The sequence below is a fragment of the Pollicipes pollicipes genome, unplaced genomic scaffold, assembly GCF_011947565.3.
Source record: "Pollicipes pollicipes isolate AB1234 unplaced genomic scaffold, Ppol_2.1 Scaffold_3087;HRSCAF=3621_pilon_pilon_pilon, whole genome shotgun sequence".
In the NCBI taxonomy this organism is placed as follows: Eukaryota; Metazoa; Arthropoda; class Thecostraca; order Pollicipedomorpha; family Pollicipedidae; genus Pollicipes; species Pollicipes pollicipes.
The window spans coordinates 659,846-671,492 of NW_023596225.1; the positions used below are offsets into that span (position 1 = coordinate 659,846).

The 11,647-nt window shown below is 64.8% G+C and overlaps 1 protein-coding gene across 2 annotated transcripts; it reads left to right on the plus strand.

The window, feature by feature from the left end:
* The first annotated feature begins 518 nt into the window (after positions 1–518).
* On the plus strand, positions 519–8,876 carry LOC119089665 (4-hydroxyphenylpyruvate dioxygenase-like protein). Of its 2 annotated transcripts, none has more exons than XM_037212459.1 (7): positions 519–627; positions 2,812–3,009; positions 3,516–3,973; positions 4,320–4,477; positions 7,414–7,565; positions 7,937–8,055; positions 8,549–8,876. In XM_037212459.1, exons 2-7 carry the CDS (start codon positions 2,836–2,838, stop codon positions 8,712–8,714), a joined length of 1,227 nt encoding a protein of 408 aa, XP_037068354.1. In that variant the 5' UTR covers positions 519–627; positions 2,812–2,835; the 3' UTR covers positions 8,715–8,876. The 2 variants fall into 2 exon arrangements, with proteins under 2 accessions (XP_037068354.1, XP_037068355.1); XM_037212460.1 differs by having other exon boundaries at positions 7,414–7,526.
* Positions 8,877–11,647: the final 2,771 nt, after the last annotated feature.

An 11,647-nucleotide genomic window follows, 5' to 3' on the forward strand; every position in this document is an offset into this window, starting at 1 on the left:
CAGGTGCGTCAGTGCACCGCTGCGGCGTAAAATTGCGCAACAGCTGTAATGGTTTTGCACATAGGATATTGGTATTTAAATACGGTTGCCGGTCTTCGAACGGATGTGGCGAAGCGATCTATGAATAATTGTCGGTACGGCTTATTCGACTGCATGACTAAGCGTACTCCTCCCGTCCACGTGTGCTCCATGTGTACCCCACCCCTCCCGTCCACGTGTGCTCCACGCGTACCCCACCCCTCCCGTCTACGTGTGCAACCACCGGAAGACCTTGGTATGGTTGCATCAGACAAGTGTTGATTGTGATCAGCGCCCGAGCCAAGCAGGAGTCGGGTCGCAAGACTGTCGGTGACCAGGTCGGGCGGGGGAGGGGAGAGGAGAGGGGGCCGCGCTGCTCGACGCCGATTGGTCGACGCGGCCATCGACCGGCTGGGAGTCAGCTGATTCGCGGCCGGCCGCGGCCGGGCCGGCTATACTTAACCGGGCGGGCGCCGGCGGCGGCGTCTGTCGTGGGGCCGCCGCGCGGAGGGGAGAGCGCGGGCGGATCGGTGTGGTTACGCAACGCGCCCTCTACCTGCTCAGCAGCTCTGAGCGCAAGCTCAGCTGATCGTCCGCCGCACAAGACAGGTGAGACCAGACTACCCACATTTGGCTGCTGTTGGACTGCGGCGTTAGGCGTATTCGACTTGTTTGTCCCGTACTAACGCGACCTTTGGCTGCATCGGCCATGTTCTGGCGGATTTCCGGTCCTCGCTTGCATGACGTGATCCGACGTACCTTGGAGGCCTTGCGTAGCCGCGGGTTCGTTACGGTTCAGTGCACTGGCGCAAGCAGGAACCAGAGCGATGTCTTCCAAGAAACAGTGTTTGTGTTATTTCTTTCCAGCTGAAGCCCTTAGTGTTGTGTGCAATTTCCAGACAGTTGGAAACCAGTGTGCCCCCGGTTATGGCGCCCCTGGCAGCAGATCACCTTGGTAGAGTATACCTAACATGCCATACATTACCCTCGGTCTTGGACCGTGTGGGGAAGAGACCCCTCCCCTGTCGTAGTAGCTTGCGCATGGTTAAGAGGTCACGTGACTATAAGTTCCGGAACGAATGCTCAAATTGGGTCTGAACTTGATATGGCTAACATGGCTGAGCGTTTGAAAATATTAGGGAGTCCGTGAAATGGGCTGGGGACATGGATGTGCAGAGAATCCGGCCCCGTCGCGGTTAGGGGTCCTGCACGGCCAGGACTCTGGTACCGTCAGGGCTTCGGTGCGATCAGGACCCTGGTACGGTCAGGGCTCCGGTACGGTCAGGGCTCTGGTACGGTCAGGGCTGTGGTGCGATCAGGACTCTGGTGCGGTCAGGACTCTGGGACGGTCAGAGCTCCGGTACGATCAGAGCTCCGGTACGGCCAGGACTCTGGTACGGTCAGGGCTCCGGGACGGTCAGGGCTCTGGTACGATCAGAGCTTCGGTACGATCAGGGCTCCGGTACGATCAGGGCTCCGGTACGATCAGGGCTGTGGTACGGCCAGGACTCTAGTACTGTCAGGGCCCCGGGACGGCCAGGGCTCTGGTACGACCAGGACTCTGGTACTGTCAGGGCTCCGGGATGGTCAGGGCCCTGGTACGGCTAGGACTCTGGTACGGTCAGGGCTCCGGGACGGTCAGGGCTCTGGTACGACCAGGACTCTGGTACTGTCAGGGCCCCGGGATGGTCAGGGCCCTGGTACGGCTAGGACTCTGGTACGGTCAGGGCTCCGGGACGGTCAGGGCTCTGGTACGACCAGGACTCTGGTACTGTCAGGGCCCCGGGACGGTCAGGGCTCTGGTTCGGCCAGGGCTCCGGGACGGTCAGGGCTCCGGTGCGGTCAGGGCTCCGGGATGGTCAGGGCTCTGGTTCGGCCAGGGCTCCGGGACGGTCAGGGCTCCGGTACGGTCAGGGCTCCGGTGCGGTCAGGGCTCCGGTACGGTCAGGGTTCCGGTGCGGTCAGGGCTCCGGTACGGTCAGGGTTCCGGTGCGGTCAGGGCTCCGGGACGGTCAGGGCTCCGGTGTGGTCAGGGCTCCGGTGCGGTCAGGGCTCCGGGACGGTCAGGGCTTGGGCTTTCTCTCAGTAATGGACTCCGGTTACCAGCCTTCAGCGAATGGCCGGTCTCCTCTGACTTTTGGGGGTGATAACTGCGCTGTGATAACATATGTCCGCCGCCTCCTGAGTGATCGAGCTGGCTGACGACATTGAACAGCAACAGTTGACCCGTCTCAACATTAGGCCGTGGACTGTAGCTCGCCATCTCGCACAGTTTTAACTTTCGGTATCCGATCATGTCACGTGGGAGGGGGGGGGGGGTGGGGTTCAGTCCATGTCACATGGGATCGAGGGCGGATTCAGTCCATGGCCTGGGGGCGGGGGCGGGGGGGGGGGGGGGGGGGCGGCAAGTCCAGCTTGGTGGGAGCGAAGTACGCAAAATATGTCACGCTTTAAAATCCAAACTCATCCTGTTTAGGCTTTTTATCGCAAGAGATGCTTCAAAACTTACTCCTCGTAGTCACGTGACTTATATGTTTTGAAAGTTCGAAATTGCCATAGTTGCCAGACCTGTTGTTGTATGGGAAGGGGGAGCGTATCTCGGTTCGCCCGATCGCCTCCTCTCTCTCTCTCCAGGATCCGCCCTTGCTTTGGATGACATTACGTGATGATGATGATGATTCTGAATGAACCTGACACGATGCGAAGCAAAGAACCGGTCCGACCACCCAGCTAACACTGTCTCACCACTCTGCTAAATAGATCTGTTGGCGACGTTGATGTCCTGTGCTGCAGGCGGCGAGCGGGGCTCCCCGGACGATGGCGAGTCTGCACCACGTGGAGGTGTGCACGGCCAACGCGGCCCGCCTGCTGCGCCTCTTCACGGGCGGCTTCGGCTTCGGCTGCCTGGGCCGCCGCGTCACGCCCCGCTGCCTCCAGTGGGTGGTGCGCAGCGGCCACGCCACATTCGTCATCACTCAGAAGCACCGGCAGGTGAGCGCGCCAGGCCCGCCGAGTTTGTCTCCCGCTTGGTCACGTCCCGCCTACCTGCCTAGAGGTGTGTACGCCCCGTCGGACGTGGTGACCAACCATGGTTTGACGACACCTTCCACACTTTCCTTGCGGGTGGGCCCCACTAGCATAACTTTTTGACGTTAGCCATATCCATGGTCCATGAATTACGTTCCGTATTTTATGCCATTTCACCCCTCTCCGCTGGCGCTGGTCTGACCCAGCCCCCCCCCCCCCCCCCCCCCACCCCTCTGCGCTGATTTAGGTCTGACCCATCCTCGTGCCCCGCCAGATGCGGGTCTTACCCGTCTCCCTGCTCCGTGGGCTCCTGTCTGGCCCAGCCCTCGTGCTCCGCCAGGTGCGGGTCTTACCCGTCTCCCTGCTCCGTGGGCTCCTGTCTGACCCAGCCCTCGTGCTCCGCCAGGTGCGGGTCTTACCCGTCCCCTGCTCCGTGGGCTCCTGTCTGACCCAGCCTCGTGCCTCGTCAGGTGCCGGCCGACGCTCCCACCGACGCGCGGTTCGCCAGCGGCGAGCCGTGGACGCTCTTCTGCTGCGCGGACGGCCCCCATCGGCGCGACTCCGTCTTTAACGTGGCGCTGAGCGTGCGCGACGTGTGGCGCACGGCCGAGCGCGCGGCCCGCGCCGGCGGCCGTCTGCTGCAGCCGCCAGTGCGCGTGACAGACCAGCTGGGCAGCGTCGAGTACGCCGTGGTCGGCTCCGTCTGCGGCAACCTGGTGCACACGCTGCTCAACCGGGATCGCTACACGGGCGCGTTCTTGCCGCGCTTCGGCAGCGGGGAGAGCGCGGCGACGGTGGAAGACGACGGCGCGGGGCGCGACGACGAGCACGTGGACCACGTGACGCTGACATGCCGCCGGGGGGAGAGCACGGCGCTGGTCGACTGGTACCGGCGGGTGTTCGGAATGAGGAGGTTTCGACTGAACAGGTGAGCGGCGTGGTGGTTCATCCCAGGCCCGTTCGCTCCCGGCCCGTTGTTCCATCACGAGCATCGGCGGACCCCATTGGCGTGTTCCACAACGGCAACTCCGGCGGCATGTCCGAAGGAGAACGGTGAACGTGGGAGGAACGCCGTCACCTGCGCGCCGCTGTCCTGCAGACTGAGCTGCTCCGGGTGAGCCCCCTCCCTCTCCCAGCTGGTACGGCAACCCAGCCCCTTTCACTCCGCGGCGGGTGAGACCGCACGAAGTGAACGAAGCAGCCCGTCGAGCCGACCACGGCAGCACCGTCCGCGTTGTGCGCGCTCGCCGACCGGCCGGTGTGCTGTGTTCCAGTGAGGACAGCGAGGCGGACGGCGTGCGGCTGGAGGGCGACGTGGGGATGGCGCTGAAGGCCATGGAGTACTGGCGCTGCGCGGAGACTGGGCTTAGCTCGCCGCCGACCTCCGACCGAGAGCCGACGCTCAAGTTCGTGATCGCCGAGAGTCTGCAAGGTGAGACCCTGCCCCCGGGAGGCGGCAGTCGCTGGTGCGGGAGGAGTGGAGGGCGGCAGTCGCTGGTGCGGGAGGAGTGGAGGGCGGCAGTCGCTGGTGCGGGAGGAGTGGTGCAGAGAGTGGAGGGCGGCAGTCGCTGGTGTGGGAGGAGTGGAGGGCGGCAGTCGCTGGTGCGGGAGGAGTGGAGGGCGGCAGTCGCTGGTGCGGGAGGAGTGGAGGGCGGCAGTCGCTGGTGCGGGAGGAGTGGAGGGCGGCAGTCGCTGGTGCGGGAGGAGTGGAGGGCGGCAGTCGCTGGTGCGGGAGGAGTGGAGGGCGGCAGTCGCTGGTGCGGGAGGAGTGGAGGGCGGCAGTTCGCTGGTGTGGGAGGGAGGGAGGGCGGCAGTCGCTGGTGCGGGAGGAGTGGAGGGCGGCAATCGCTGGTGCGGGAGGAGTGGAGGGCGGCAGTCGCTGGTGCGGGAGGAGTGGAGGGCGGCAGTCGCTGGTGCGGGGAGGAGTGGAGGGCGGCAGTCGCCGGTGCGGGAGGAGTGGAGGGCGGCAGTCGCTGGTGCGGGAGGAGTGGAGGGCGGCAGTCGCTGGTGCGGGAGGAGTGGAGGGCGGCAGTCGCTGGTGCGGGAGGAGTGGAGGGCGGCAGTCGCTGGTGCGGGAGGAGTGGAGGGGCGGCAGTCGCTGGTGCGGGAGGAGTGGTGCAGAGAGTGGAGGGCGGCAGTCGCTGGTGTGGGAGGAGTGGAGGGCGGCAGTCGCTGGTGCGGGAGGAGTGGAGGGCGGCAGTCGCTGGTGCGGGAGGAGTGGAGGGCGGCAGTCGCTGGTGCGGGAGGAGTGGAGGGCGGCAGTCGCTGGTGTGGGAGGAGTGGTGCAGAGAGTGGAGGGCGGCAGTCGCTGGTGTGGGAGGAGTGGAGGGGCGGCAGTCGCTGGTGCGGGAGGAGTGGAGGGCGGCAGTCGCTGGTGTGGGAGGAGTGGAGGGCGGCAGTCGCTGGTGTGGGAGGAGTGGAGGGCGGCAGTCGCTGGTGCGGGAGGAGTGGAGGGCGGCAGTCGCTGGTGTGGGAGGAGTGGAGGGCGGCAGTCGCTGGTGTGGGAGGAGTGGAGGGCGGCAGTCGCTGGTGCGGGAGGAGTGGAGGGCGGCAGTCGCTGGTGTGGGAGGAGTGGAGGGCGGCAGTCGCTGGTGTGGGAGGAGTGGAGGGCGGCAGTCGCTGGTGCGGGAGGAGTGGAGGGCGGCAGTCGCTGGTGTGGGAGGAGTGGTGCAGAGAGTGGAGGGCGGCAGTCGCTGGTGCGGGAGGAGTGGAGGGCGGCAGTCGCTGGTGTGGGAGGAGTGGTGCGGAGAGTGGAGGGCGGCAGTCGCTGGTGCGGGAGGAGTGGAGGGCGGCAGTCGCTGGTGCGGGAGGAGTGGAGGGCGGCAGTCGCTGGTGCGGGAGGAGTGGAGGGCGGCAGTCGCTGGTGTGGGAGGAGTGGTGCGGAGAGTGGAGGGTGGCAGTTGCTGGGGTGGGAGTAGTGGTACACAGAGTGGAGGAGGGCAGCTGCTGATGTGGGATGAGTGGAGGGCGGCAGCCACTGGTGTGGGAGGAGTGGTGCACAGAGTGGAAGAGGGCAGCCGCTGGTGTGGGAGGAGTGGTGCGCAGAGTGCAGGTGGGCAGCCCCTGGTGTGAGAGGAGTGGAGGGCGGTGGTCGCTGGTGTGGGTGGAGTGGTGCTCAGAGTGGAGGAGAGCAGCTGCTGGTGTGGGAGGAGTGGTCCGCAGAGTGGAGGGCGGTGGTCGCTGGTGTGGGTGGAGTGGTGTGCAGAGTGGAGGAGGACAGCAGTCAATGGTGTGGGAGGAGTGGTGCGCAGAGTGGAGGATGGTAGCCGCTGGTGTGGGAGGAGTGGTGCGCAGAGTGGAAGTCGGCAGTCGCTGGTGTGGGAGGAGTGGAGGGCGGTAGTCGCTGGTGGGGGAGGAGTGGTGCGCAGAGTGGAGGTCGGCAGTCGCTGGTGTGGGAGGAGTGGAGGGCGGTAGTCGCTGGTGTGGGAGGAGTGGTGCGTTAAGTGGAGGGCAGCAGTCGTTTGTCGAATTTGCTCTGTGGACGCGGTAATCCGTGCAGATGAATTTATCCCTGTGACCAACAGACAAGTGGCACGTGTTGAAGCCTCATTGAAGTGTGTTTAGCCATCGTGGCAGGTAATAGTTGGTGTACGCTGTGCAGTTACCATCTCTGTCTGTGCATGTGCCTTGACATCTATGGACGAAAAACTCTGCTCTCCCTTACTGAGGGTAGGTGTATACCCTGCCTGACACCGTTTTCACCCAACCGATTTGTGAACGTTGCCTATAGTCTACAAACGTTCGTCATACAGCACGCACAGCATAGCGAGTAGAGCCCCTCTCGCGCGATGTCGTCCACTTGTTTTCTTCTCTGGCGCGCAATACCACACGCTAACACACACTATGGTTTGCCCGACGTAGACTGGCTCGTGGTCAGCCTCGCTGACGAGCGCGTGCCCTCCCCCACAGGCGGTTCGCACGTGGTCAGCCTCGCTGACGAGCGCGTGCCCTCCCCCACAGACGGCTCGCTCGTGGTCAGCCTCGCTGACGAGCGCGTGCCCTCCCCCACAGACGGCTCGCTCGTGGTCAGCCTCGCTGACGAGCGCGTGCCCTCCCCCACAGACGGCTCGCTCGTGGTCAGCCTCGCTGACGAGCGCGTGCCCTCCCCCACAGACGGCTCGCTCGTGGTCAGCCTCGCTGACGAGCGCGTGCCCTCCCCCACAGACGGCTCGCTCGTGGTCAGCCTCGCTGACGAGCGCGTGCCCTCCCCCACAGACGGCTCGCTCGTGGTCAGCCTCGCTGACGAGCGCGTGCCCTCCCCCACAGACGGCTCGCTCGTGGTCAGCCTCCCTGACGAGCGCGTGCCCTCCCCCACAGACGGCTCGCTCGTGGTCAGCCTCGCTGACGAGCGCGTGCCCTCCCCCACAGACGGTTCGCACGTGGAGACCTTCAACCGTGAGCACGGCGGTCCGGGCGTGCAGCACATCGGTCTGCACACGCGCCACATCGCCGGCCGTGTCGGCGAGATGGCGCGCCGCGGGGTGCGCTTCCGGAAGCCGCCGGCCGCCTACTACAGCCAGGTGCGCGCCGGTGGGGACCGGCGGCCACGGCACCCGCAGCGCCCAGATGGTGCCCCCTGTGTGTCTAATGTCAAGAGTTCCGTGGTCGCCCAGGGTTCCCAGGTTCGAGGGTTCAATGACCCAGGTTCAAGGATTCCGTGGTGACCGTGGTCCTTATTGGTAGTTTACAGTTCGGTTGGATGGATCCATTGAGGCTAACTGCAGGTCATTGAGCAAGCGAACCGTCCCTGGCGGGGTGAGGGAGGCGCAGCCAGACAACATCAGGACCGACAAATCCACGCACGCCTTGCTGAAAATGTAGCAGCTCCGGCCGATCCTACGTGTGTGGTGTGTTGCGTTCCGGCCTCATTGCATGTTGTTTCTCTCGTCAGACGGGTAAAGGTGACGAGATATCCAGAGCGGGCATCTGCGGAGACGAGCTGAGGCTGTTTCAGCAGCTGGGACTCCTGCTGGACTCCGAGGCCGACGAGGACTCGCACATGGGCAACAGGTGGGCGGCCGCGATCGGGCTCATCGCGACTCGCGCGGCGGCTTCAGATCTACACCCATATAGGCACTACCTATCACTGTTTATGGTGACGGTCGTCAGACTGATGAGACATGTCGGATAGTTGGAGGCTACACATACAACATGCAGCGATGTCCCGGGAAGAGTAGAGGTGAGACTGATAAGACATGTCGGATAGTGGAGGCTACACATACAGTATGCAGCGATGTCCCGAGAAGAGTAGAGTAGAGTCATGGGGGCTCAACGCCGCTCAGCTTTTTAGGTCATATGGCGTCACCTGTGCCTCTCACCCTGGCAGGAAGGGCGGGCACCGCGGGGAATCGAACCCCGTACCTCTGATTTCCCAGACGCGCAGTGGTCCGCGCAGACGCGTTAACCACTGCGCTGCTGGCACCCTTAGAGAAGAGCGACCCGCGGCCGCCGATCCGGAGACGGCCGGCCGGCGCTCTGAACACCGCCCCACTCCCGCTGGCAGGTACCTGACACAGGTATTCAGCGAGCCGCTGTTCGAGGAGGACACCTTCTTCATGGAGGTGCTGGAGCGGCGGGGAGCGCGCGGCTTCGGCCAGGGCAACATCACAGCTCTGGCGCGCTCCATAGTGGAGGACCAGCGCCAGAGGCGGGAGGCGGACGCCTCATGACCGTCGGCCCGACCCGACGTAGGCCGCCTAGCTCAGTGGACAGATGACCGTCGGCCCGACCTGACGTAGGCCGCCTAGCTCAGTGGACAGATGCTTTACATATCAAAGGTGTGCGTCGATTGGACGAGCGCTGAACTGGACGTTCTGTCCTGTTCAGAGGGGCGCTCCTACAACGGGGACTGTCGGTTATGCAGAGCCGCGCTGCCGTGACTTGTGTCTCAGTCCATCACCCCGATCGACACAGGTCTGCTGTCGCATACGATGTGACCTTGGGATGCTGCTGTCTCCGACAGAGCCCACGTAACCCACGTCCCGGCCGGGCTGCACGGCGCCTCTGAGAGACGCGGTTCCCCAGAGTAGTGCGCGTGTCTGCGTGACCGATAGACGCCGATTCCACGTCAACAGACTCCCACCAGCCAGACAGAGAGAGCTGCACGCCCTATGTACATGCACGACAGCTCACTGCCACATGGCTCGCATGACAGGTGTGGCGATTGGAGGCAACTGTTGATCGGGCTGTGCCTTCATAAAAAAAACGGCAGTCGCTGCAGCTGCACGGCCGTGTAAAACTCCGCTCCCCGGAGTGTCAATACACCACCCATCGGATCACACCGGTGACTTTGGTCGTCACATGAGATTCGTGACTGGAAGAATGTGCCGAGGCGTACGGGCCGGGTCTTCTCCCACATTCGGCGCGTAAGCGCGCGGCAACACCGGCGCGTCCGCGTGAGGTCCGGCGATGCTGAACGCCCAGCGGACGGCGACAGTTTATGACCAGTTCCGCACACTGCACACGTCCGCAGACCCAGCCGCATCGACGACAGCCAGTGGTCCACTCGCCACCGATTTCGGGGGTTAGAAATAACTCGTGCCTGGCATCATCTGCAGAATCTAGGATTGTGAACGTCTACCAGAGCGTCGGTTCCTGGTAGAACGCTGTTTGTGCTGTTTCCTATAACCTATAACATGGGACGCCCCCGACTGTAAATGCGTCTGTGCAGAGCAGTACTTGGGTACAGATGAAAGGCGTCCTGTTGTGAGGGATACCTGGGCCGAGAATGATGGATCGGTTTGGAATCATCGCGTGTACATCCAAAAGACGGCTAACGCATCCTCATGTATTACCGATTAAAACAACGAAGTCTCCGAGCGGAGTGTGAGTCAACGACTATTGGAATCACAGGCGTGTTGCAAACTGTATTCACGGCTCCAAATCAGAGGAACGGCTGGAACAGTTAACCATGCTTGCACGGGCCCGTGAACGTGCTAACCTTGTACAACATATTTACAAACGTCACTGACGAGATTCAACTATCACTGAAATGTTCTGGCAGCGCTTACAAGGTCCCGGTTCTGGCGCCTGGAGCTTCAGTTGTCCAAAGCAAAGCGCGATTTCCTACGATGTAGAACATCGCACGATTTACGTCTATCTACCCCCGCAAATCCTTTGGGTGGACTTCGGGGGTTAATAATCCACCACCACCACACACACGGGAACAGTTATAACCAACAGCGATAAACATGTATAGATCCTCTGCTTGTGAGCAACGGTAAAGTCTAAACACGGATAGTAACGCCGCCGTCTGGTCCGATAAAACACGCATGAAACCCCAACACACAACGTGTCGAGTCGGCGGCAAATTACCCAACACGGCTGCTGCCAACCTCGATGCATTAGATCCACGGAGTATTCGGAGCTGCAAGAGACTCGCCGCTGCTGGCCTCCAGAAGGCCGTTAGCTGCCTGCCAACGTCGTCGGGCACCTAGACCTCCCGGACGACGCCTTCAAGCACCCTGTGTCATCCGCGTATCACACGATCCAGTCCGTTTGAGGAAGACCCGGGCGCCGGCCGGGCAACTCCGTGACATGACAGCGGCGGCCGCCCGGACCGCGCTTGGCACGTGACTTGGTCGGGTGGGCCGGCCGGCTGACGCCGCCGCCGGGGCGAACCGCCATCCGAGCTAGGCGTCCGGCAGCTGGCCGGGCGTGCTCAACCGGTGCTTGGGGCTCGGCTTGCGGGCCGGCTGCGGCTTGATCCTGGCGCGCGGTCGAATCGAGGCGAGGCGGCCGGCGTCCGCCTCGCCGACCGGCGGCGCGCCGTCCCCCGGGCCCAGCACTGCGGCCACCGGGCGCGCGACGAGCCCGGGCCGCGGCACCACGGGCACGCCGCTCACAGAGACCGGCCGCGCCGCGGGGGCCGGTGGCGCGGCGGACGAGGGCCGCGGCGCCGGCGCCGCACCGCCGCCGGTCACCGGCGCCGCCGCCGGGCCGGCCTCCGGCTCAGCGGGCAGCGCGCGCACCGGCGAGGCGCGGCCTCCGCGCCGTACAGTGCACTGGTCCTGCCGCGCGAACGTCTCGGCGGCCGTGGTGCCGACGGCAGCGCCCTCCTCCGACGAGCCGCTGGAGCTGCGCTGCAGGCGACCCCACTCGGCCGGCAGGTCCATCACCAGGTCAGGCGTGTGTTTGGGCGCCAGCCGACGGCCGGGCGCCGCCTCTGCCGCGGCGCGCGTCTCCCACATCGCGCGGCGCGACAGCACGCTGCCAGCCGACGGCGGCGCTGGCTCCTTCCCAGCGCCGCTCGGCCGGCGCGGTGCGGCGCGCGCGCTGGCCGGCGCCGGCGGCGGTGGCTCGGCGTGCTCACCGCTCTCGTCGGGCGACAGCTGGCCGGCGCGCAGTCGCTCTGTCACCAGCGTGATCTGGCGCATGGCCCGCTCCAGCTCGTCACCGTCGTCCTCGTCCTCGCCGTCGGCGGCGTCGGTAGCGGCAGTGGCGTCGGTGTCAGCGTCGGGCGTGACGTCGCCCGTCCAGCCACCGTCGGCGTCGTCGCCGGGCGTCGGGCGCGGCGCCTCCGCCGGCCGCCGACGTGGAGTGACGGCCGGCTCGGCGGCCGGCGGCGCGGCGGCGGCGGCGGCGGCCCGGTGGAGAAGGGAGA